The following is a 26327-nucleotide window of genomic DNA, read 5'->3' as shown; positions in this document are numbered from 1 at the left end:
ATTAATCCCAATTTCTGCAACCATATATATATATATATATATATATATATATATATATATATATATATATATATATATATATATATGGTTGCAGAAATTGGGATTAATCGTAGATTAGTGTGTTTGACGGAAATTAGGGATTAATCGGGTTTGGCAGGATTAATCAGTCTTGGCGGGATTAATCGGTCAACAAAAGTCAAAAAAGTAAAAAAAAAAAGTCAACAAATTCAAAAAGAAAAAAATTTAACTCCAAAATTTTCAAAATTTCAAATATTATTCCAAAATGTTCATATTTTCGTATTTTGAAAATTTCAATTTTCAAATTATCTTATTTTCTAATTTTGAAGTACTTATTTTTCTTTAAATTATATTATTCTTTGATTAATTTTAATATTTTATTAATAATCTATGGTCCCCGATTAATCCCTGTCAAGACCGTTTAATCCCTAACACGAGTCGACCGTCGACAATCGAGCGATTTTTACAACATTGATATATATATATATATATATATGTGTGTGTGTGTGTGTGTGTGTGTGTGTGTGTGTGAAACATAATTGATGTTAAATTAATAATATAATTGTAAATATCTTAGTAAAAAAGATCATCCATCAGGTACAATGACCACACCTATTGAGTATGAAACACCCCTTGTAAGCCTAGAAGAAATAATAAGTTCTTAAAAACCATTTTAAATGTTATTAAATTCAAATGCGGAATTTGGTCTCAAACGTTCATTTTTAAGTTAAAAAATCCAATATCGTCACAAAGGTATAAATAAACCATAAAAGTTATGGCCTTCTTAAATATCGAAGCTTGCTAACTCTATGTTTTTTCCTTATCTACAATTACATGTCATAAGACTGCATTAGGCCGGGAAAGCCTAGTGAGTAATACCGGAATATTGCTATGAAATGGTATTTGGCAATGGCTATAACCCAACTCCTATGTCTTGATTCCCAAAAAAACATTGAATGATTTTCCATAACAATACTTAAAATATATAAATATAAGAGTTGGTTAAATTATAATTAATGATGCAATGCATATGCAACTATCCCAAACCAATCCATTACTCTAAAATATGACCTTTCATCCTAAAGGGACAAATGGTATGGCTAATTCTGGATAAGCTATCCGCTTTCGGCTGTTGTCGAGCCATAGTGGAGGAGGCGAGGCTACATGGCTACCTTCGTTCCAAATTTAGAGTTAGATTGTATAAAGTTTAGGAGTTTAATTGCTAGAACAACACTAGAATCAACTACTAATCTCAAATGAAAGGTCAATTCTTGGAGTTGGATTCTAATCCATACCTTAGATCGCCATTTATCGATAGAGGGGAAGAGTTATACATTCCAAACTTGATGTTGGCTCTAAGCTTCCAAGCCTTAGCTTGATTCTCCACTCAAATCTACTCTAACCCCTCATTTAAGCTTCAAATAGTTGCTCATGGGTTTTCCTCTCCGTTTGGAGAGAACACCCATCCTTATATACTCCACTACTATAGATCTATGTTACAGTTAGTCCCTCATGACACATAGTTTAACTATTTGGTACCATTTCTTCCAACTTCTATCTAGAAATCACAAATGTTCCACTTATAGTCCTTCTCCACCATTCTTTGTGAGATTTAGGTCCTTATCATCTAATTTGGTCAAATCAATTAGTCAAACTCATCTTTCATCAAGTTGACACATTTAACCCCTTTTCTCAATTTCTCCTAGTAATCAAATATTATTACTTCAATAGTCATTATTAACAAATAATATAACATTATTTATTATTTTTATTATTTTATTTTTATCTTACCTATTTATTTTCTTATTTTAAAATAAAATTTCTATCCCTAAAAATGGGTTGTTACAGTGTATTTATCTAATTCCAATATTCTTATTCAATAATTTAATAATAACCAGGGCCGACCCAACACCGGTAAGTATGACCCCCACCCCTACCCCTACCCCTACCCCAAGAAAACACAAGATTTTTAAGGTTTTCTATAATTTTCCCCGAAGAAAGAATAAAGAAGTAAAACATCTGAATTTATCAATAACAATATAGATACATACTACAAGAAACATATATAAATATTTTGTGTTCGGTTTTTTTGGTAAATTGGGGCCCCTTACTGCTGGACATATATTTTTGCCCCACTTGGAAAAATACCTTGATCCACCCCTCATTATACCACAGTCACTATGGAAATTGTCAATTGGTACTCAAGACATGGAATCATAGTACTTAGAAAATCTTTGGTAAATATATTTATGGATATGATGTAAGCTTACAATCCTTCTTTACGCTAATTTTGTAGTCACTAGACCTCAAGACAGATGCACTTAAAGAGATGGATAAACTAAAATTGCTCCACTTAAATTTTGTGTATCTCAACGGGTCTTACGAGAATTTTTCTGAAGATTTACGATGGCTCTGCTGGCTTGGATTCCCTTTAACAACCATACCCTCTGACTTATTCATGGGAAACTTGGTGGCTTTAGATATGAGCTACAGCAAATTGGAAGTATTTGATCCGCCCATGGTAGGGAATTCCATATCCTCTTTATGTTGCTTATCCATCTAGATTCTCAGTTTTTAATGTTCGTCAAGTTGACATTGAATGCTACATAAATCATGTTACTTTTGCAACAGGTTCTTCAGTCATTGCAGATTCTAAATCTTAAAGACTCATATGATCTATTTGAAATCCGCAACATGTCAATGATTCCTCAGCTTGAGACTTTGATTCTTTGGAACTGTCACAGTCTTGTTCGTGTTTGTGAAACCATTGGAGACCTGACGAGTCTTGCACTACTAAACATGACAGGGTGTAAAAAGTTGTTAGTAGGAGTTGCAGAACAACATACGTTTTCCTTCCCACATTCATTACACCGATTATTCCTCAAAGACTGCAATCTTGAGTGTACCAAGTCTTTTCCTCTGACTTTCAGTGTTCAAATATCTTTGCAGTACTTGAATTTAGGCAATAGTCTATTTGAGTGTCTACCTTGTTATGATCATCTAAAACATCTTCGGGTCCTTGACTTGAGTTTCTGCTCAAGACTTAAATGGCTTGTATATCTCCCAAGTACGCTTGCAGAATTGTATGTATACTACTGTGTGTCATTGGAGATAATAACTTTCCAAGAACACCGATTCACATTGCAAGAGTTTGGCTATGAAGGATGTATTTCTTTGTCTGAAATTGAAGGCTTTATTAGATTGGTGCCTTTAACCAAACTTGAGGAGAATGATTTGGCACACATGAAGTGGCTAAAAGAATATCAAAATCAGGAGGTTTGCCTGGTTGGTGATGATGAGCTCACCAAAGGCAGAACTCAGTGTGTCCATGTACGTTTTGTATCTCTCTTAAACACATGCATAAGCAAGCACATGCACATTGACATAACACCTAAAAAATGATTATATGAGACTGAATTCTAGTGTTTTGTGGCACAGATGTTGTATGAATTCGATATAATGAGCACATCTCTGCCAGACATAAAGGATCCAAACCTGAAGCCTATGTATGTATCAGCATCATCAACTTTGTCCTTTGACGTGCCTGTGTGTCCCAAGAATAGGAAGCTCAAAGGACTTGATGTAACTCTAAGATATACAATATCAGGTGATGATGATTTTGCATGGTTCTGTAAAATCACTACTTCCAATGGTGATGATTTGATGTACAACCCCAAAGTCTTTGGAAAACCTGATTCTTGGAAAGTTGGTATATGGTTCAGCTATTGGCCAATTGGAAACACATTGAATGTTGGAGATAAAGTAAGTGTCTCTATTGTTGTAATGAGTGGATTGGAGGTATCTGAATGTGGCGTGAACCTTGTTTATGCTGATGATGAAGCAGCTGAGGAAACCTTGGAAAATAACAAGGGATGGGTAGAAATTCTTGGAGGAGATTTGTCTAGATTCCAACTAAGCACAGGAGCATACTATCTTTGTTGTCGTGATTTTTATGAGTTGATGGAGGTTGGTAGACTAACTCCTGACTGGTTTAGAATTTTAGTTGGTGATACTGTTGACAACATAGGTATGTCCCTTTTGTCAGGCTAATTATGGGCATTTGTACTTAGATTTATGCTGAAAATAAAGTAAGCTCATCTTATGTCACATTGTTACAGAGGTACGAGGATGGAGAAAGACAGGTCGACCTAAGCAGTTGAATCCATCATTTACAGAGTTGAAAACTGTTCAATGCATCATCCATGGTCCTCAATCGGTAAATTCGCTCTCTAATATCTTTCTTCTTTAGTTGTGAAATGTCTTTTAAGTTTTCTTTTCCAATTACTACATGAATTTACATAAGTGAAAAGACTTACCAAGCTATTATAATCTTGTTTAACTTTTGGTATTTGATGCTAATCTGGTTCTAACTAGTGTAATAACTGGGGTTTGCTGATCTGGCTGTGGTGTGTATGAAATACAAATAGGAGGAAATATACAAGGTCGCAGAGATGTCAAAATCATCTTTTGTGGATAAAACTTCAAGCATGCTTGTGAATAAAATGAAATCTGGCACAACATTTAAATTTAATGATGCAACAACAAAGGTAACTGAATATTATGCTTAGATAAAACAAAAGAGTTTAAATTTTCCTTGTGTTGTAAATTAACTCACTTTTATCAAAACAAAAATATACAACCAACAGGCAGGGGACGTGCCTGGAGCTGCAGCTGCAACTGCATCTGCATCTGCATCTAAATTTGTTGATGAGTTTCTTGCTTCTCGCTTAGCTCAAGTAAAGGTGATTTAACATTATGATTGGTAGATAACACTGAGGAGTTTAATTTTTCCTCACTTATAAGTATGGCTTTTTCCTCACGTCACAAAAAAATGCCATAAGAAAGCTTCAAGCCTTCAATTCTTTTATTCTGATTCCGATTCAGTTGCCAAAAAAATCTTGGAACTTACTTTGAATCTGGATTTCGTATTTAATTTCTAAATAGTTATTCTATCCAACACATTAACGTTGTAGCTATCAGATTTACGAGCTAATATCTTTTAAAAAAACAATAATAATGTTCTTTTAAAGTGATGGATCCTCGTATACACGGAAGGAAAGAAAAACAAAGCAGACAGTTATACTTTTTACGGAAAAAGTCAGAGAAAATTTCACTTTGCAAGTTTTCCTTTCAATTATAAGATGCCTATACATAAAAAAAAGACTTTTTAATCTACATGTTTTTCTCATTAGTTACAGACTTACATCTATCTCCCTTATTATATGGCAAGCCAGGGACATTTGTTTTTTTAGAGAAATTGACGGAAGATCAGTGAACTTTCATTTTAGAGATTGTTTTCACATTAACTTTATCGTTGTCAATGCCTTCTTGCAAACAGAATTTTGTTATGGCTCAACTTGTGATTTATTCAGGAGTTGGATGAGGTCTGCAATGTAGAGGTCATATTCCTTTAGCAAAGATCTCTTTTTGAGACCGAGTCATCTGAATACCTTGAAACTATCCAGCACTTCCTAAATCTTTTATCTGATTCTATGAAGGATGCTTCATGTCTGGGAAACAGAAAGAAAGTAATTGGCACTTCTAATCAAGAGTCGAAGAATAAGAGTTCTTCCACTCTTTGAACTTGAATGGCCAGAACTGGAGTAGCTAGACCAAATGTCTGTTTATCAGATCAGCGAGGATGACTGAATTGAATTGGAATCTTCGTACTGAATTAGTTTACATTAAGATCTCGCGGTTTGCTTTTATTTTTTTTTACCTCACCCCTACAACATTAGTCAAGAATATTGGGATTGATTCCTTGCCCTTTCTCATTAAACACCGGACAATATAAATACACAAAGGATTCCTATAACTAATGAAAGGATATACACTATCAAATACATAATGTCAATAATTAAAAATATAATGAAATCAGCTCCATATATATATCGACTGAGAGTGCTCTGCAGTTTGAGCGGGAGGAGGCTGGATGCTCAAGCTGTCTCGAAAGTCTAGAAACAGTTGTCGCGGTAGTCCTTTAGTGAAGGTGTCAGCATATTTGTAGGCGGAAGGGACATGAAGGACTCGTACTTGACCAATAGCATTAGCAACCTTTTCGCAAACAAAGTGAACATCCATTTCAATGTCTTTTGTATGCTGATGTTGGACAGGATTTCCTGACAAGTATACGGTAGAGACGTTATCGTAATAGAAGATTGTAGCTTGCCGTAATGGGGTGTGCAACTCAATTAGCAGGTTGCACAACCAACAAGCTTCAGACACAACATTTGCGACACCATGATATTTTGCTTCAACACTTGAACGAGAAAGAGTGGCCTGTCACTTGGCAGACCAGGAGATGAGATTGTTACCAAGCAAAACACAATATTCATATGTCAAACGTCTAGTGTCTGTACAACCACCCAGTCGGCATTACTATAAGAAACTAATTGTGTTGTAGGTGAAGAATATTACATCAACCCATGATCCAGAGTTCCCTTTAGATACTGAATGATGCGTTTTAATGCATTGAGGTGAGGGAGCTTAGGAGCATGCATGAACAAGCAAATTTGTTGTACGGCATATGCGATGTTTAGACATCTGAAGGTGAGGTATTGAAGGGTACCAACTAGACTCTGACACAGTGAGGGATCAGCCTCCGGTTCACCTTATAATGACTAAGCTTAGAATTAGTGTCAACTAGAGTAGCTACAGGCATATAATCTTCCATGTTTGCACATGTGACGAGGGAGAGATGGGGTTTCCGAAGAGGAGCCTTGGTTATAGGTGGAGTCATGTTGGAAAAGGTGACGGTGAGTTATATAAGGGGAGGGGTCGGATTCATCTAGAAAATCATATGAATTGACTCGTTAATTAGTAAGATTGGAATAGCCGAGAAACACACATGGAAGGGAATATGGTGCTAGTTTGTGTGGTATGGTGGAAGAGGCGTTTGGGTAGCATAGGCAACTAAAGGTTCATAAGTGTATGTATGTTCTTTTTCGTAGGTATAGGATTTCAGCCGGTGTTTTATTCCTAATTTCTCGAGATGGGAGAATATTGATAAGGTAGGTGGAGATGTGAAGAGCATAGTTCCAAAACGAAAGAGGGAGAGACGCATGGATGAGGGAAGTCTGGATCATATTATTAAGGGTCCGAATTATGCGTTCCACTTTACCATTTTGGGAAGAAGTATACGGACATGCAAACCAAAGTTGTATGTCATTGGCGGTGAAAAACTCAGTGAATGATGTAGTATTGAATTCTCGGCCATTGTCACATTGGAATGACTTAATGGTGGTTGAAAACTGAGTCTGAATGTATTTTTGAAAGTGAAAGAGAAGAAGAAATGTTTCAGACTTATTTTTGAGAGGGAATGTCTGGGTGTAATGCGAAAAATCATCAAGTAAAATAAGATAGTATTTGTTTTTAAGTTTGCTGGTTATGGGTGATGTCCAAGTGTCTGCATGTATAATATCAAATGGTAAATGAGTGACATAAATGGAATCATTAAAAGGTAACCGACAATGTTTTCCCAATGAACAAGCATTACAAGAAAGCAAAGTGTTTTTACTACTAGGTAATGAAAGACAAGGGCTAAAATAGTTGAAATTTGAAATTGCGGGATGACCAAGACGGTTGTGCCATATGTTGGGAGACATGGTATAAAGACAGCAGGAGAATGCTTGCGGGAAGGTGTTGGTGTGAGTGGGTAAAGGTCGCTGGGGCTATCACATCGGGTGATACGAGTCTTTGTGATTAGGTTCTTCACAGTAAAACCAAAAGGGACAAATTCAATAGATGTATTGTTATCATGATTAAATTTCTTAACAAAACAATGTTTTTGATGATTTTAGGTACATGGTAAACGTTGTTTAATCTGAAAAGATGATTGAGTTAGGATGTGATTGCGTTTCCATGACCAAGAATGGGGACCCGAGTGCCATTACCCACAAGAGTATAGTTGTTATTATTGAAACAAGAAAGGTTTGAGAGGCTACAAGCTTCATTTGTGAGATGGGATGTTGAGCCTGTGTCCATGTACCAAGAGCTATCTAGGGGCTGCATCTGCATGGTCTGAAAGGCAACAACAAGCTCAATAGGTGTCATCGGGTTGCTTTGGTCTTGTTGCTGATCAATAGTGAAATGGACTTGTGGCTCGGTTTGGGTCGACTAGTGATGGGGTGTCGACAGCTTAAAGTTGGGGCGCGGACCCATGATGTCGGGTTGTGAAGTAGCTGTTAGATACGAGCAAGGCGGGGTGGCCCACGGGTAAGGGGGAAACCATCCTTGGCATTTCCAAGAAACTTGTTGAGAGGAAGATTGACCATTGCCATGACCGCGCGCTCTACCGCCATGAGACCACCTGCCGCCGCCACGATTGTTTCCACGGGATTGACCACGACTATTGTAGCCAGAGTTGTGTTGGGATGCTGAGGACATGTCGTTGGGATCTTGGTGAGCCCGTTGTGTAACAAGGTCTTGGGGAATAAAGTGATCAGGTTTGTTGCGTCTAGCTTCATCATGAAGGAGAGATGATTTGGCTAGGGAGGGGGTCTGTTTGTTGAATAATAGTGGCGACGATGTCATACTCACCTTTGGTGAGGCCGGAGATGAGTTGGAGAACCATTTTTGTTTCTGACACGGCGTTTCCGACATTCTCTAGTTGATCGGCGAGGTTTTTGAGGCGTGCACAGTAGTCAGTCATGTTGGAGAAGGCAGAGGGACGATTATTGTTAAACTGTTTCTCAAGGTATACAAACCTGGTAGTTTGATTGTCAAGGAATATTTCTTGGAGGCGTTTCCATTGTTTTACAAGGGCATCAAGACGATCCCATGTGTCCTTGTCAATATCAGACAACTTTGGTAACGTTTCGTCGATGTGATCTTTCACGTTGTATGTACACACATGAATGTTGAAGAACACAACCCATGATGCATAGTGGTCATCGGTTTGATTGAGAATGAGGGGTATGGCATTCTTAATATTGCTCATGGCGGAAATTGGGCTTGCTGCCAGATACATTACCTTTAGGCGTACCCATGACGATTGAGAAGATGAAGAGAGAAGAAAAAGGAGAAAACGATGAGTGTGAAGGAGTAAAGGAGTGACAGCAAAGGTTAGGCACTGTGACACCATAAAGAATATTGGAATTGACTGCTTATCTCATTAAACATTGGCCAATATAAATACACAAAGGATTCCTATAACTAAGGAAAGGATATACACCATCAAATACATAATTACAAAAATTACAAATATAATGAAATCAGCTCCATATATGTCGACTAAGAATTAGAAATATAGAAACAATAGCAATAATATCAAGTCATGATTATGAAGAGAAGCTTATGATTCAATGTTATTTCGATACATGATTTAGTTAGGGGTGTTCAAAAATATCCGCATCCGAAATATCCGATCCGAAAATCCGAAAATTCGATTCGAAATTATCCGAAATTTCAGATATCCGGATTTTCGGATATCCGAATTTCGGATATCCGATTTTTCAGATTCGGATACGGATAGTGAATTTATAAAGTTTCGGATATTTCGGATATCCGATATCCGAAAAAAATAATTTTTCTTTATTTTTTAATATTTTAAAATGAGAACTTAGAAACATTGACATGCTTAACGGACTAATGTTCCCCACCATTTTCAACTTTTTCGTGACCATTCTTTCCAAACTTTTATTGCAAACCTTTCCATTTACAATCGTTATATATTTGTTTGTTATAATCCTGGTTCGTTGGCTTATAATAAAAAACTATTAAGTAAATGCTACATATATTTATTTGTTGCTATCGATACCCATCTATGTCGCAAGATTTAACATAGTTGCTATTATTAATTTTAAGAGTTGCGGTGATTTTACGGATCGGATGTTCAGATGTGGATATTTATTTAAAACTAATGAAATTCGGATATCCGGTTTAATATCCGAATCCGTATCCGAAATTTCGGATACGGATTCGGATATCAAAAATCAACTATCAGAATTTTCGGATATCCGAATTTTTGGATATCCGAATTTTCGGATATCTGGTTTTGAACACCCCTAGATTTAGTCTATGTGATGATAGCGTAATCGTTGAGTCATGGAATTCCACATAGGAGGTCCAGAGTTCAAAACCTGACACTCCCAAAAAACGCACTGTGCTCTGCAAATTACCCCCACATGATGGCCCTTGGGACAGGCCTAATCGTAGAATCTTCCTAACTAGATATTTAATTTTCCTTTTTCTTCAATGTTTAGCATTTAAATCATTTTTTGACGACTTTGATTTTGTCCTTATTTCTTGCATTTGGTTTTATTTTCAGGATCAAGTAATGGAAGCAGACAAATCAAGAGGTGGTATGTTTGATGGATTATTTAGAAGCAAGTTTTACACCAAATGGTAAGAAATTATCTCATGGAGTTTAATGGTGTTTTTTATGTGAACATATTTTTTTGGTATAAAGTTTTTCGGGTACTATTGTTTCTTTGCGATATCAGCAAGTCACAGATCAAGATGATGGAGACACGACTTGATTTGATAATGACAAACAGGAATGCAACCCAGAAGTATTTGAGGAGCGATGTTGCTGACCTTTTTAAGAACGGGCTTGATTCCAATGCCTACAAAAGGGTAATTATTTCTTTAACTTTCTTATTCTTTTCATGGTCTTCTTGTGTTGTCTTTTTTTTTTTTGGTTCAAAAACAACGATGAATTAGACCTAATTCAAGTTTTATACAAATCAGCACCATTGGACTCTCTCTTCATGTGTTATACATGGTTTGACTTTTGGTTGAACTTGAATAGATTGATTGAATTCAAACCAGAAGAATGTTTGGCTGTTCGATTTGGAAGTTTTATATTTACGTAACTTGTGTTTTATAGGAGGCCTGATTGGATAAGAACAGTTTGGTATCCCTAACAAGCCGGCCGATTCTTGAAGGCTTGATTGCGTCATTGTAGTTTTGCTATTTCTAACAATTATGATTCATCTGTATTATGTCTACTATGTATAGATATCTGTGGGCCCAAAAGGTGAATTTTGTGGGACTAGTTTCATTTCATACAAATGATGAATGCCACTTTGGTGTGATAAAAATCGAAATGTGAATTTAAAATATAAAATTGAATTTGCCGCTAGATCAGGCAGGTTAATGACTAAGCTCCATGTTAGATAGATAAATTGATCATTGATGCCAGGTAGATATAAGATTAAATTCTGTAAAGATTTTTTTCTTCCCTATATATAATCTCAAAAGACTTTTATTTTAATAATAATTGTAAACATTCAAGCTTCGAAGTTGGATAGATTGATCATTGATGCTTTATGGAGATGGGATTGAATTTCTTTTACGATTGTTCTTTTCTCTATATAATCTCAAAACACTCTATTGCTTTTCATTTGATGGTAACAGGTTGGACAGTTATATGTTGAACAGAATCTGTCATCATGTTATGAATTCATAGAACAATCATGCTTGCTCATTTTAAATTATCTCCCAGCCATGGCTAAACAAAGGTAAAAGATTTAATTTTTTAGACCTTTAAAGTTTCATTTGATATTTTAATTTAAATTAATTCTCAATCGCCTGTAGGGAATGCCCTGAGGAATGCCATGAAGCTATCTCCACTTTGATGTTTTCTGCAACAAGCTTTCCTGATCTGCCAGAAATGCGCAAACTAAGAAGTTTATTTGCTGACAAATATGGAAATCATCTTGAACCTTATGTCAACAAAGAGGTGCTTCTAAATCTGCCTTGTCAAAATCTATAATAAACATTCTTTCAGTAGCTTTTAATCAAGTAAAAACTAAACGGGATACAATCATGTTCTTAGTTTGTAAAGAAATTGAAGGCAGACCCTCCCACTAAAGATATAAAGCTTCAAATGATGCAAGAGATTGCACGGGAGTGTGGTATAGAGTGGGATTACAAGGCTTTTGAACAGAAATTGGAAAAACAACCTCCATTTGAATAGGTAAACCATCTTCTCGTTCTCTTTCAACTGTTAGCATTCTTGTTATAAGAGCATCCATAATCATCTACCTCTTCAATTGCTTTTGTTTTTGCTAGATTTCCACTAACTTTGTTTAATAAAAACTTACTATCATAAACCTTCTCCAATCATTGACGGTTGACCATTCTCAAAAGGTGTTTTTATTTATTTATTTATTTTTTATAATTATATATATATATATATATATATATATATATATATATATATATATATATATAATCCAAATTAACAAAGGTATCCTCATCTTTGTGAAATGTTTTATAAAGCCCCCTAATCCCATTTGTTCCTCTTAACATGCCATATGTTTTAAAAGAAGTTTAACAGAAGAGTAGCCTTTAATAAAAACAAATATACTATAATATGCGAAATTAGAATAAGAAGTCCTAAATGAAAGAAATTTGCCAGCCAAAAATAATATTAGAGATTAAAATGAATCAAGTTAACTGGTAAAAATAATAAAGATTTGATGGTTAAATATAATTAAGGGGAACAAAATGAAATTTTATTCATTGAGGAGGATTAAATATACAAAACTCAAAAGTCAAAAAAATCATTAGTAAAATATAAGTGTTTGATAGTATTGACCAACAAAGCAATCCTCTCCATTTAGGTTAGTTGGTCGGTTTAATCTTTTTTCTTTTTACGATTTAATGAAGATAACCGAACCGAATAAGGTTTAACAGTTTTGGGTTATTCAGTTTCAGTTTATCCGGTACGGCTGTTGGGTAAACTGCATATGGTTTGCCTTTTTACGTGCTCATGAATCTATTTCTGTTTCTCATTTTTGATGCTTTCAAGAACCATCACATCAACCCCTTTTCATTGTTAGATTCATTTAAGTGACACGTTCAAAAGGTGAAAGCCAAAATAAAATATACACTTGGGTCTTAAACTAAATTAACGTATAGAAATAAAATGTAAATGTATTAAGATAATGGTTTAACTGGATAACCCGAATTATTGAAAAGTGAACCAAAATTGAAACTAATAATTCAGATAATTCAACTGAATTATTCAAAAAACAAAAAATGCAATCCTTATTTGGTTCGGTTAGTTTTTTTTTTTTTTTTTTTTTTTTTTTTTTTTTTTTTTTTTTTTTTTTTTTTTTTGACACCGTGTCCAATGATAAAAAAAAAACACTTTATGGGGTTGATTCTATTTTATTGACCTTGTTAAAAAATCTCATTGAAGATGCTCTAAATTAAAAAAAAACTAATGTACAATTCATATGCTCGCAATTTCCACCTTCTCAACTTTATTCTCCATAACTCAACAACACTAACTTTCTTTTTATTCAACTTTTGTCCCACATCACAAAGAATAACATTAACAAAGCTCCCAGTGCCATAAAAATGGGGAAAGGCCACAAAACAAAGAATAATATTATTCTTTTATATGAAATGCAAGATCGCAATTATGTTATCATAACAATTGTCATCATAGGAAATAGCATATGCTAAATAAGTATTGACTTTGGTTTTTGTCCTGCGGAATTGGAATTACATATCCGATTCCATGTCGGTTTGGTTGCCAATTATGTTTGAATCCTTCTAAATCCATGTTAGATGGATGTCATACTTACAATTCCCCGCCAACAAGTGCTTGATAGATTAATTATGACTCCTTCATATTCCATTACTTTCAAAAACATTGAGCAAATTAAATTCCCCATTAATGTTTTGCAAGATTCGTCTCAATATGCCAATGAAAGAAAAAAGGAATCACAAAACCTCACCATCATAGATCTTGATACAAACGTTCAAGAAAAAAAAAAAAAAAGCTTACTGTTAGCTACTGCAGCTTCAAACAACCATATCTTTGGAGATATGGCTTGACATACAGATCAAGGGCCGAAGTTGGATTTGAAAAGGAAAAACTTAAGTACCAGAGCACTGGAGATGGTTTGCTCTACAAGTCAATGTCTGAATTTGTAAAGAAAGAGGTAAAAGAATAGTAGTACTTGCAGCTAGAATACAACTGGCCCAGTATATGGCTCAATGGCACAGGTATACACAATAGTGCTTCCCAGGATGAACCCGGAGGAAGAAAGTTGTATACATTAAGTTCAATGGGTCATCCTTACGTCAAAACAGATTCAAGCAAACAGTAATGTTTTTTTTCGAGTCATTATATTGAGTGATTATATTGCTTGAAGTAGATTCGGTTTATTTCTAAAAAGAGTGGTTATTTCAGATAAGGAGCATACCATGTTCAAGCATTATCATTTATGTAGGTATTTGAATCACGTGTTAGTTTAGCTTGTTCGATGATTTGTCAAGTACTATGGCTTGAAAAGAGTAAGGTCTTTCGTCGAGTGATATTGATTGAAGCGGGTTCCCTTTATTAATTGCTTGAAAAGATCCGTAAAATCAGGATAAGTGTTAGTGTAGAAACCGAATGATATTGATTGAAGCGGGTTCCCTTTATGAACAAGCCAATCTCCATCATTACTTTCGTTTCAGTGATGACTAAGAAATTGAATGTTATTCCGAACCCAGTAACGAATCGATTCCAATTAACATATATATACGAAATAAGTTACTCGGTTCGAGAACCATGTTCAATGTAGTAACTGACTTTAGTCGAAAGACTGAAGGAGAAGATAATCAAGGCGATCAATGGATAGATTGCAACCTTCATTAAGTATTAGTAATCAGTAGCTAGAAATGCTATCAACTATGATGTGTTTGTATCACATTAGAAAATGAAGGAATGTGTCTTTCGTGCTAATGATTGACTCATAATGACCTGAGTCTAGCCATTGCATCATGCGATGTAAGGTCATTAGAGAATGACCATTCGATCTGTTATGGTAGCCAAAATAAAGACCTTATCTTGGGTTGAGTCTGTTTGAGAAGGAGCGAGAGTCTCTAGGGATGAGCAAAGGAACTGACCCGGCTGGAACCGGCCTGGGAACCGATGTCTGCCGAAATTAAGAGCTGAACCGGACCGCCGGTTCTACCGGTTCCAGTTCTCCCGATTCCCAATCCTACCGGTTCTTGTTGTGTCTTCAATATTGGAACCGGTCCTCGAGAAATAACAACATATGGTTCTGGTTTTTGCCAGTTCTACCGGTTTTTGCCGGTTCCACCGATTTTGGTTCCTACCGGATCCCGGTTCCAAAAATCCACAAAAATATTGTCCCGGTCTCGGCCAGATCGATTCTATCCGGTTCTGGTTTCGATGCCGGTTTCGGTACCGGTTCCAGCCGGTTTCTCGGTCCAAATGCTAGGAGTCTCCAATGAAGATCGAGTTTGTAACTCGAAGGTTAGGACTGAAGGTCTAACAGAGAATGAAGAGTGAATTCAGGAAATTTGAGCATTGCTAGGAACAAAGAAGTCTAAGAGTTTGATACTCATTGGGAAAGACATAGGAGTTACGTTTATTTCTTAGGATGGAAAAGTCAATCATGGGATCATTATCCATCACTATTTTGCTGATGATTCCAGGACGTTATCATCCTAATGAGGAAGATAAATGTAACGCATGCAGATTTAGGCTAGATTTTTAATATATAATAGATCATCTTAGCTAACAATGTAGTAGTCGTAATGGCTATCTTGTGGATATAAGGAGCGCTTAAATCCGATTTCACATGCAGAAGTTATGCTTCTTCGAAGTTTCACGACCAAACCGACAAACCTATATATGTCATTAATATCGAATCAGAGATAGGTTTCTTATTTGCCTAAGCAACCTAACCGACAGTCATACTAATATTAAAAGCAAGAACATGCATATAGAGAACACCCAAATCTGACTTCATATGAGGAAGTTATGATTTTTTCAAAGTTTCAACGCAATTATGTCAACACGGAAACCGAAATTTAAATTGGTTGATTGTTAGACAAAACAATCTAAACGAGAGTTGAAGATCTCATGAATATAGTTCCGTTGATATAAAGACATCTGAGAACAAAATTCATATGAAAGAGTTATGATTTTTATACTGGTTTTAGCAGTCTAAGCACTTTAAAAATATAAAATTAAAAATAAATTGAGAGTAAGCCAACAGAGTCTAAATGAAAATTGTAGTATTTATTGATAGCTATGCATGGATATATAGAACGTTGAAAACAGTGCTCGTTTGAGAGAATACGATTTTTAGGAAGTAATAAAAAAACTGTGCACACATAGGCAGGGCGCGCCGCGTACTGTTTCTAGAAGGTGGGGTGTGACCTACCATTTTTTGACACATGTCACAAGACAAAAATGAGCGATGTAGCTGGACGGTGTGGCACACTTGGTCAAAATCCGCTGTAAATAGGCAACCACCCCTCATTTTTCCTTTAGATTTTAGTATTTGGCAAAGTGGGGCATCAGAGAGCCCAATAAATAGAAGTTTTCGGGTCGAAGTTATGCCTATGAATTTTCCGGACTTTCTATCAGGAAACTCTGTAAGTTAAGCTGCACTTATTTTTATTTCAAGTGTAACTTATATTTATATTCGTAGTTGTTATTATGAATCTATAAATAATATTTATCATTGATTCCATGTCATAATAGTGATTGATTTACTAGCGTGGTGATGTTTAGGCTAAGATTTAGTGAGGTTTTTAAAATGAGATTTCTAAAATTTATACTTTGTATATCAAATGGACCCTACCTCTGATATGAGCTTACCTGGTTATTCCTTGATAGATCTTGATGTAGATATTAGGATTGTTGAGAAATCTAAACTATCATTATTCACAACGAATATAAGGCTAATACTTATTGGTATTCGTACCTAGGTCATATCAAAGGAAAAGTTATGGTGTTAGGCGAAGCTCAATCCAAATCACAAGTCATCTACTTTTAACAAGTTAGTGCATAGTTACTTTCATGTTACACATAGATATGAAATATCTAGACAATTAAATGCAATGTGTCCCTATTATATGCGATTAGGACGTTCCATATTAGATGAAACAATGTGGCATGATTCACTTGATTAAATCGTATATGTATTTTATCGTATTTATAAAACACTGGGTAGAAAAGGGTTGAGAAATAAATAAAACAATGGTGTGAGACCAAGCCATAGATAAAATAATGGTGAGAGACTATGCCCAACTTTGTACTACTATACTATTGAGAGCAATCATCTAGTAGAGTATTGATGGCGACCACAGACTCTTCTAGACAGTTCAATGGAACGCTAGCAGACTCGCAATTTGTAAATGTTAATGGACTATGCTATCCGAAAGTATGGATTTTTTGTTCATATGAATACTCTATCCCCCTCATGGTTGCTTATTAACAAGTATTGCTAAGGAATCCCCGAGACAGAATAGAGATCCTTTAGGATAGGTCCCTTAAGATCATCATTTAAGATCAAATAGTGGGAATAAAGGAAATGAGTAATATGGTTAATTGTTTGTTATGAAATATATATTTAAAAAATATACTAATAATAATATTGTGGTTTGAAAACCCTCTACGTGCTCACAAAGCTCTCAAGTCTGACCCACTCAGTTTCTTTGTATCACAGGTAGCAATATGAAGGTACAAGGAAAGCAATATTTGAATATGTTGAGAGACTTAACGAGTTTTATGGCTACTGAATAAATTTATGTAATATATGTAAAGATTTAGTTTATGCTTATATTTTTGTATTAGTTATTACATCCAAAGCTTCTAAACATGAATGAAATACGTTTCTTCAGAAATACTTTTGATATTGATATCATTTCACATTAATAATGTTTTGAGACAAATTCTGCAATAATAAAAGAATATTATGTTTTAAATAAGCACAAAAAAAGTTTTTAATTGACCGTAAAATTAGGGATGTCACAAAAGAGAATGATATGATATGACTGAATGATTCTTGATTGAAAGATCAATGAGTGAACAAGGTTTGGGAATTACATGGGGTGATGGTCATATGTACACTATCCTAGGACCAATCACAGAAAGGAAACACTTGTACTAAAAGTTAAGTACAGATCAACCACCTGACATATCGTTGTGGTTGGCCTTGTTTCTTACATGTGTGACATTCAATAAGACAAAATACAAAATGACAAAATAGTACTAATCTCGGATCACTCAGTCCTCACTTCATCTCGAAATCTCTAACAACTTGGATAACTTCAGCCTTCACTACTTCGGATCTACAACCATCTTGGAATCTTGGTAATTCGGATTGCCTAAGGATCACTTGTCTTAAACTAACAATATTCTTACAAGAATTCTTTTGTTTTTCATTAATCTAATGGCCATGATTCATTTACACATTGACACAATAGATGTCATTTATATTTGAACACACACACACACACACACACACACACACACACATATATATATATATATATATATATATATATATAGAGAGAGAGAGAGAGAGAGAGAGAGATTTCTTTTAGATTCTAAAATAATTAGAGATCTTCAAGTTTCCAGCATACCGATGCAATGAGATATGCCTAATCTCATAAATGATTATATGGAGAAGAGGTATAATCATATATGCTTATACATGTTTATAAATATATTTCTAACCATAAATGATTATCGATATATACATGTTCATGAAGTGATTAATCATATATGATTATGGTGGTTGGTGGAGAGAGATGGTGATGGGTAATGTGGCGGTGGTAGATGTGACGAAGGTAGAAGTGGTGGGGTCTATTGTTTGTGAAGGTGGTGGTGGTGGAGGTGACGGTGACGGTTGTGGTGTTGGGGGAAAAAGGAATGGGTGGCGCCGTGTAATCTCTATTTTGTTTAGAATCTCAATGGAACATCTCTCTCTCTCTCTCTCTCTCTATATATATATATATATATATATATATATATATATATATATATATATATAGGCTTAGGTTATTTTGTTTTTACTAAGTATTGTGTGCCAGAATGCATAGATCTGGACCACCGGATGAAATTAATCAATGGACATGATTTGAGAGTGTATGATATTACAATGGGGTAACATGTACCATATAATCATACAATTTTTAGCAAAAGGGTATTTTGGACAATTAACTACATTTATAAAAGAAAATTTTCGGATTTTTAGGGATGATTAATTCTCCTAATTTAAAAAAATCTGAATCTTTTAATTAATTCAATTTTAATTCTAATGTAATTTGTAAACATAACTGATTTTATTCTGTCAGAATATTTTTTGTTAGAATGATGCTCTTTTAGAATTTTATTCTAATAGAATATTATTAAAGAAAAACAAAATTCTTGAATCAGATATTGAAAAATAACAAACATTCTAATATAATCTTATACATTCGAACTTAAATACAAATTCATACGTATTCTTACAGACTAAAATCCTTATATATTTTAATATAATTATACATATTCTAAAAGAATATCAACAAAAATGATTAAAATTCTTAAAAAATAACAACATTCTTAAATTGTGAGTATGATCAAACTTTATTCATTCTTCAAGTTATTCCTATTAGGTCTTCAACGCCTTCTTCCAGCCATTCCTATCACAAATACAACAAAAACTAATAATTGTTAAAAACATGCTACTTGCAACTAACTATCAATTAATATATTCTAGTATAGTACATAGAATATGACAGAATACATATCATACATTCTGGCAGAATACATCGATTTTATTATGGTAGAATATATTCTGATAGAATACATAGAATACAATTGTAACATCCCATGTTCGAAGGACTACAACTCAGCCAATATTAATCCAATTAAAATGACATTGGAACCTAACTTGTAGCTAACACAAAGGAGAATATGCAGAAAAAAATTTCAGATCATTCCAAACTAGTATGAGAGAGAGATATGATAGTTCAAAGATTACAAAAAAATTGGCTGAAATATCTTATTCAAACATTTTAATAAACATTTGGCGGGCAAAATCAGATGCTCATATCTTTATACTCCATTTGATGAAACATACAACATATGTAATTAACAAATACATGAATGTGACTAAATTTACAAAAAAAAAAAGTGTATACCTTCAAATACTAACAAGTAATTTCAGATTCCATGCCATAAAATCGAGATTCCATTATGACATAATTAAATCTTGATCTTCCATTCCGATAGAATTGCTGTCAGATACGCTCATAATCAAAATTTTGTGGTAATTACCAAATCGAGACCATTGCTCTGTACATAAAAATTACACTGTTAATTTTTCGAAGTTCTGGTTGGAGCAAATTGTTTCCTTAATTGCAGGGATTTTATTAAATGACCCCATTAATTAAAAATGCAAAAAACCCGAAATACCATTTTTGATTTAATTATTTATTTATTTAATTATTTGCTAATTTCTTATTGGTGCATACATGCACATAATAGTTGCTAAAAACATTTGAACCTAGCTCTCTCTCTCTCTCTCTCTCTCTCTCTCTATATATATATATATATATATATATATATATATATATATATATATATATATATGCACACACACACACTCTAATAAATAAAAATCTTTTTAGCATATGTCACATTGTCATCGATTTAACCAAATGTCTTTTTTATCGTTATTTTCAATTAAAATTTTTCCACATGTCATTTTTGTGGTTTTTTTTCCATTTTATTAAATTCCACAAAATATTTAATGTAACAATTGCAATAAATATAATAATAAATGCATGTTAATTTCATTAATTGACTTCCCTTCTAATTTCTAATTTTATAAATTAAAGCATTATTATTTTCTTTGTTTATTAACCTAAATTATTTGTTTAAATTTAAAAGAGAAAAAACACTTTAATTTTAATAATTTAATATTTTTATATTTTTTCTTATAAATTCAAACTTCTCAAATGTATAGAATTTCATATATATATATATATATATATATATATATATATATATATATATATATATATATATATATATATATATATATATATATATATATATATATATATATATATATATATATATGGAGATGATCAAATAAGAACATCTAAAATGTTGAGATTACGAGAACAGTTCTGAACCAATCATTTTATAAGGATATATTAGTAATTTTATATTTATATTAAATTGTAACATATAAATATTAATTAATGATTTCCTAAAATCTAGGGATAATAATTTTAATTACCTACAAAAATTAATAGTTCTTTTTAGTTAATGGAATATATATATATATATATATATATATATATATATATATATATATATTTTATATTTATCTAAAAAAAATAATTTATGATCTTTTCTTTTTTTTAAAAAAATAAAGGAAATCAATACAACTCAAATCACAAATGAAGCCACTTTTATTTATGATGATTTTTTTAAAAAACTAATACAACTTCATCCCATTTTAATACACTTCTATTCACAATCACAAATGAATATGCACTGTTATTCACAAATATCACAAATTGATATTGTTTTAATCACAAATGAATATAACATTTCAACATCTAAAAGAAAAAGATTAACACGAATATATGTTCATTCTCATTTATTTAGCCAAGATATAAATAATCAATATTGAATGCATTTCAATCACAAACGAAATATACTTCTAATCAAAAATGAAATTACAATACATAAGTTAGTTGTTTTTCTATCAGCATAAAAGAATACATATATGAAACATCAAGCTCCCTTTTCTTGAAAATTTGTTTCCAATTGGTTTTTTGATTCCTTATTTCTTCTCAATGGACCTAAGACAAAAATCACTAGATTAATTCATCAGTTTCAACCTTTAATCAACGACCATTATCTATGAAGTGTGAAATTTTTTTAAATAGATATGATCTTACTTGTACTGTTAGTAGAAATTGGTGAGATTGAAAACCATATCTTTGAGTAGTCCTGCTAGTTCTTTTATCTTCTTTAGTATCCAAAACCTACATCAAGTCTTATAATCATTAATGATTACAACTCAACACTTACCTCTTGATCATCGGATCTCTAGTAATCATTAACAATTAATGAGACTCAGCCATCGATTTCAATCCAAAACAGAAAAGAAAAAAAGAAATTCATTGTTCTTCTCTTCTTCTTCTTCTTCTTCAATTTTTGTTAAAATCAAACAAAAAAACGGAGAGCAACCTAAATCACTACAAGAAAAAAGGCCTTTTACGATGCTCATTGCGCGTCGTAAAACGCTCGGACGACGCGCAAATGCGTGTCAAGGAAGACCCTGTCATAAAGAGAGACGACACGCTTTTGCGCGTCGTCTATAGACGACGCGCATTTACGACGCGCATTTACGACGCGCGGTTACGACACGCAATGCGTATCAAGGAAGGCCCTGTCATAAAGGAAGACGACACGCATTCGCGTGTCGTAACCTTACGACGCGCGTGTTAATGACACGCAATGCGTATCAAGAAAGCCCCTGTCAAGAAAGGCCATGTCATAAATGAAGATGACATACATTTTTGCGTATCGTAAATTTAAATGTTTAAAAAAAAATTTATATATTTATTAATTTTTAAATTAAATTTTCATTTAATTTTTATAATAGAAATAAAATACCATATACAAAAAATACAATCCATTGCATAATATAAAATAAATTGCACAAATTATAATGTCATACAAAGAATCATTCAAATGTTAAACAAAAATAATACATTGCTAACATGTGTTATACATTCCTATAAAACTAACAAATAATCATACAACTCTGTTTCTTATTGGAAAGGAATGCCAAACATGATTACAAGTCTCCCTTAATCTTGATTATAATCAAATGTATCTTTAATTCTTTATATAAATGAAGCTTAAATGATGTCTTTAAATAATGAACACAATAAATGTTATAAACCTTTTGAGGCCCCATAACATCAGGATCTGAGTTTTCTATTTCAACTGCAGGACTACCGTTAGTTTAAGGATCACTTTTTGGACGCTTTTTCTTCTGCATACATTAACAAACATGTTAACTTTCAAGAAATATATTTAGTTTTTAGGCTCATAGTGGCATGCATATAGCTAAGGTGAGAGAAAGGTATACATACAGCTAGTAAGACATCCAGACTATCCATAACAGGTGGTTTCAAATTTTCATAATCAACTGCATTGTAAGATAACATGAACATAAGAAAGGTAATCAAAGGTTAAAATATTACATATTTACATGTTAAAAGTGTAAAGAAAAGATGATGTGGTTACACAGCTTACCATCAAAATTTAAGAGGTTGCTACTTAATGTGTGTCCTACTTGTGCCATAGAAATCAACTACAATCACCACACACACCGAAAAGGGTCATGTATACAGAAATGGTGGATAGAAGAGAAAGAAGATAGAGCTAAAAAACTACCTGCATTGTAGTAATAAACTCTTTGAAGCCAAGAAAGCCTTGTCGTCTAGAATCTGCAATTGCCCATACCTTAAGAAGTAGTATGAACAGGCGTAGAGAAATAGTTAGGGCAGATTGGGATTAAAAGAGTAGAAAAGCAGAAAGAGAACTATAAGCTAACTTCTGTGCCCTTATGAGCACACTTAGCAATCAAATTAATGATCAAAACTTGAGGAGGTAAAACACTATCTAAAAAATAAATAATCATTTATTTAGAGAGTTAAATGCAAAAAATAGTAACATACTCTTATTGATTTGTTCTAAAATAAAGAAATTCCTATGGTTTTGGTCCTAAGAAAGTTGAAATGACTATTTTTCCCTTTTACTTTTAATTAATAAAATATTAAAACAAATATGAAAAAACATAAAAAAATAAATTAAAAGGGCAAAACAGTCATTTCAAATCATTCAGGGACCAAAACCAATTTTGTAGTTTTGTCAACAAAAAAAATAGTAATTTTTATCATTTAAAACTTCAATTCAAAAACACTTAACCTCTATTCAGCATCACTTCTAGGTAGAAGGGTAAAATGGTCATTTATTCAATAAATAACCAGTCTATATGTTCATTCATTACTTTCAAGAGACAGATATCATTTATCCATCCAGAAATTTAACAGAAAAAAATTAAAAAAAGAAAAAAAAAAAAAAAAAAAAAGGAAGAAAGCTCTTACCTGTTATGCAAAGGACCATACCATTAAGCAACAACCATCCCTCATGGCCATTCCTTGAGAAGAATTGATAGATATAATGTGGAGATATTGCCTTGAAAATAGAAGGGTAATGATATATGATGTTGTAAATTCCAATAAAAGGAGTAGTCAATGTCCATGCACCCATAATAGGTGAGAACAAAAAGCTCGCTCTTGCAGTTCCAAATTTTTGAACCAAAAAACAGAACAACAAGAACTAATGCAGACAGAGCTTCCACTAGAGCTGAAAAGTAAAAAAAAACATAAAAAAATATGACAAGATCTTTATAAATGTAGTTGAATAAACAAAAATCAGAGGAATGATGCACAGATGATGATGAAGCAGAGACAAATAAGAAAGTAGATTCAAAGAAGAAAGGATGGTTTTCATCCATGTTCCAAAGGTTAGTTTATAAGTCGTATTTTTTTTTTTCATTTTTAGCATTTTTAATGGTCATTTAGTCTCGTTTAGATGGTCTATTCAGTCTAGAAAGGCAACACTCCTTATGTTGTAACAGAGTTGGAAAGTCAATAAATCTTGCCAAGGTATAAAAAAATATTAAAAATTGAATCTTGGCATACAAAAAACAAAAAAAATAATATGTGAAATGTTGTGTGCATAATCTGGTAAATATATATATATATATATATATATATATATATATATATATATATCATCAAGGATATTAATTATTATTTATTAAAATCAAATAAATCATTTTAAAAGCAAAAAGTAGGCTACTTACCACATTTTCTGGAAGAGATGTTGTAACAGACTTTCCAATATCTGATGCAGCCATAAGTTCATCAGGAGGAGGCTTTTCCTTAAAGACATCCCTACCCTTGGTTGCATCATCAGGTTCCTCTGGTTCTCTTCGGCTATTTTTATTTTTATAACATATGAACAATCATAAATATATGATTTTACTTTTACACAAAATAATATATATATATATATATATATATATATATATATATATATATATATATATATATATATATATATATACCTGAACAAATAGATTCTGTGTTTCTTAAAAGCACAGCATAACAAAGTAGGATCTGTCATGGGATCTTTGCTTTCATTCACATTTACAGCAGCAGCAGGAATTTTTCGCACTTTTTTACTGCTTTGATCACCTTGATACAAAGCAATTCTTAAAAACCTGTCATTATTTTCCACCTTCCCTAATATTCTGGAAACTTTGTTTGTGTGCAGATTTACAATCTATCACCAATTTATGAATAAAACATTAGAAAATAAAATCTTCGGATTACTGCATACACCTTAGAATTTGAGAAAAACAAAATGGCACAAGGTAAAATTTCTTACTTTAATACCAAGGAGAGTTGGATAAATAATGAAATTAGAGCTTTCATCAAATAGTGCATTTGGCTGTGGGACATTTTCTGTTTTTTCAATTTCTCTTTCAACTGCCATTCTTCTCCCAAAATCAATAGCTTCTAATCGATACAAAGGAACATCGCTTCTTTGAAGATCTTGAGCATTCTAAACAAACCAAAGTTAGGTTAAATCTTCAGAATAGTTAATGATATATACGTTTAAATGTCATGAAACTAAGGGCAAAAGAGTAAATTTACTTACCTCAAGTGATTCATCATAGACACGTCTTAGTTTACCAGTTCTATACCAAAATATACGTATTCTTCGATTTGGTGATGTGATTGCAAATTCTTTAATTTCATCATCAAAAAAATTAAGTTTTTTTAATTAAAATATGTTGATATTGAATGTTAGATACCTGTTCAGAATCACCCCACTGGCGGAAAGCAGAAAAGGATTGCAAACGAGTTCAAATATACTGGCCACCAACTGTGAGCCCAGGTCCCTCTACAATGAGAAAGAAAAATAGTAAATGAAAATGAAAATAGATTTTTTATTTGTCTTATAAAAAAAAGATTTACCTGAGCCACATCATTCAAAAACCCCTCACGCACAAGACCACTAATGACCTCCATTTTTGATGTGACCTTCCTTGAAAAAAGATAATAGAAAAATTAAGATTGTAAAAGTTTAACAAGAATCATGTATATGAGATACATCAAGATTGCATATGAAAGTGAATACGTGAGATCATGGGACAATATATAGTTAGATATTTATAAAATAACCAAAAAAAAGTCGTTACTCTTTATGCAACACAAAACACACCTGGTTAGGCAATGCTCTTAGAGAAATGATCAATTCAGCAGGATGATCATCTCCGTCTCTACCTGCATGTACCTTTCCAGGTGTAGAGTCTAAAACCCAAACCTTAAAAAATAATAACAACATCTTATAATATTATTTATCCAGACATCACTTAATGACAAGAAACAAAACAGGGCCTTACTCTTACAGGCCTTGCAAGTGGCTTTGCAGCTTGTTCGACCAT

General features: G+C 33.0%; 2 protein-coding genes across 11 annotated transcripts in view; one reads left to right on the top strand and one right to left on the bottom strand.

The window, feature by feature from the left end:
* Positions 1–24744, top strand: part of LOC111879789 (disease resistance protein RUN1) — a 27963-nt gene extending 3219 nt beyond the window's left edge. Inside the window, exons 4-16 of one of the 10 annotated variants that reach the window (XR_008224943.1) lie at positions 2315–2539; positions 2650–3348; positions 3457–4045; positions 4137–4234; positions 4446–4565; positions 4665–4760; positions 10286–10362; positions 10461–10593; positions 11377–11480; positions 11557–11701; positions 11798–11938; positions 24229–24335; positions 24728–24744. Coding sequence is in view for 8 of the 10 variants with exons in the window: in XM_023876219.3 (XP_023731987.1) it covers positions 2315–2539; positions 2650–3348; positions 3457–4045; positions 4137–4234; positions 4446–4565; positions 4665–4760; positions 10286–10362; positions 10461–10593; positions 11377–11480; positions 11557–11701; positions 11798–11938 (2427 nt within the window). In the remaining 2 variants the exon portion in view is untranslated. Of the gene's footprint in view, positions 1–2314; positions 2540–2649; positions 3349–3456; positions 4046–4136; positions 4235–4445; positions 4566–4664; positions 4761–10285; positions 10363–10460; positions 10594–10846; positions 11290–11376; positions 11481–11556; positions 11702–11797; positions 11939–16710; positions 16782–17450; positions 17663–24228; positions 24336–24727 lie in introns of those variants that run through there. The other 9 variants (XR_002846240.3, XM_023876220.3, XM_023876219.3 and 6 more) reach the window with 9 other exon arrangements.
* LOC111900847 (peptidyl-prolyl cis-trans isomerase CYP71-like) lies at positions 22767–26327 on the bottom strand. Its single transcript, XM_052765715.1, has 12 exons — positions 26292–26327; positions 26082–26206; positions 25858–25927; positions 25756–25783; positions 25538–25626; positions 25265–25441; positions 24942–25159; positions 24678–24810; positions 23201–23269; positions 23060–23117; positions 22897–22952; positions 22767–22796 (listed from the first exon to the last, which is right to left on the bottom strand). Exons 1-12 carry the CDS (start codon positions 26325–26327, stop codon positions 22767–22769), a joined length of 1089 nt encoding a protein of 362 aa, XP_052621675.1.

The sequence above is a fragment of the Lactuca sativa genome, chromosome 7, assembly GCF_002870075.4.
Source record: "Lactuca sativa cultivar Salinas chromosome 7, Lsat_Salinas_v11, whole genome shotgun sequence".
Taxonomy (NCBI): Eukaryota; Viridiplantae; Streptophyta; class Magnoliopsida; order Asterales; family Asteraceae; genus Lactuca; species Lactuca sativa.
This window is presented reverse-complemented; position numbering and strand designations above follow the sequence as displayed.

Coding starts and splice junctions, on each gene's coding strand:
- LOC111900847 (XM_052765715.1), bottom strand. CDS start 26,327: ATGGTCGAACAAGCTGCAAAGCCACTTGCAAGGCCT. Junction 25,784..25,857: donor TTTTGAATGATGTGGCTCAG/GTAAATCTTTTT, acceptor TTCTCATTGTAG/AGGGACCTGGGCTCACAGTT. Junction 25,160..25,264: donor CAACTCTCCTTGGTATTAAA/GTAAGAAATTTT, acceptor AATTGGTGATAG/ATTGTAAATCTGCACACAAA.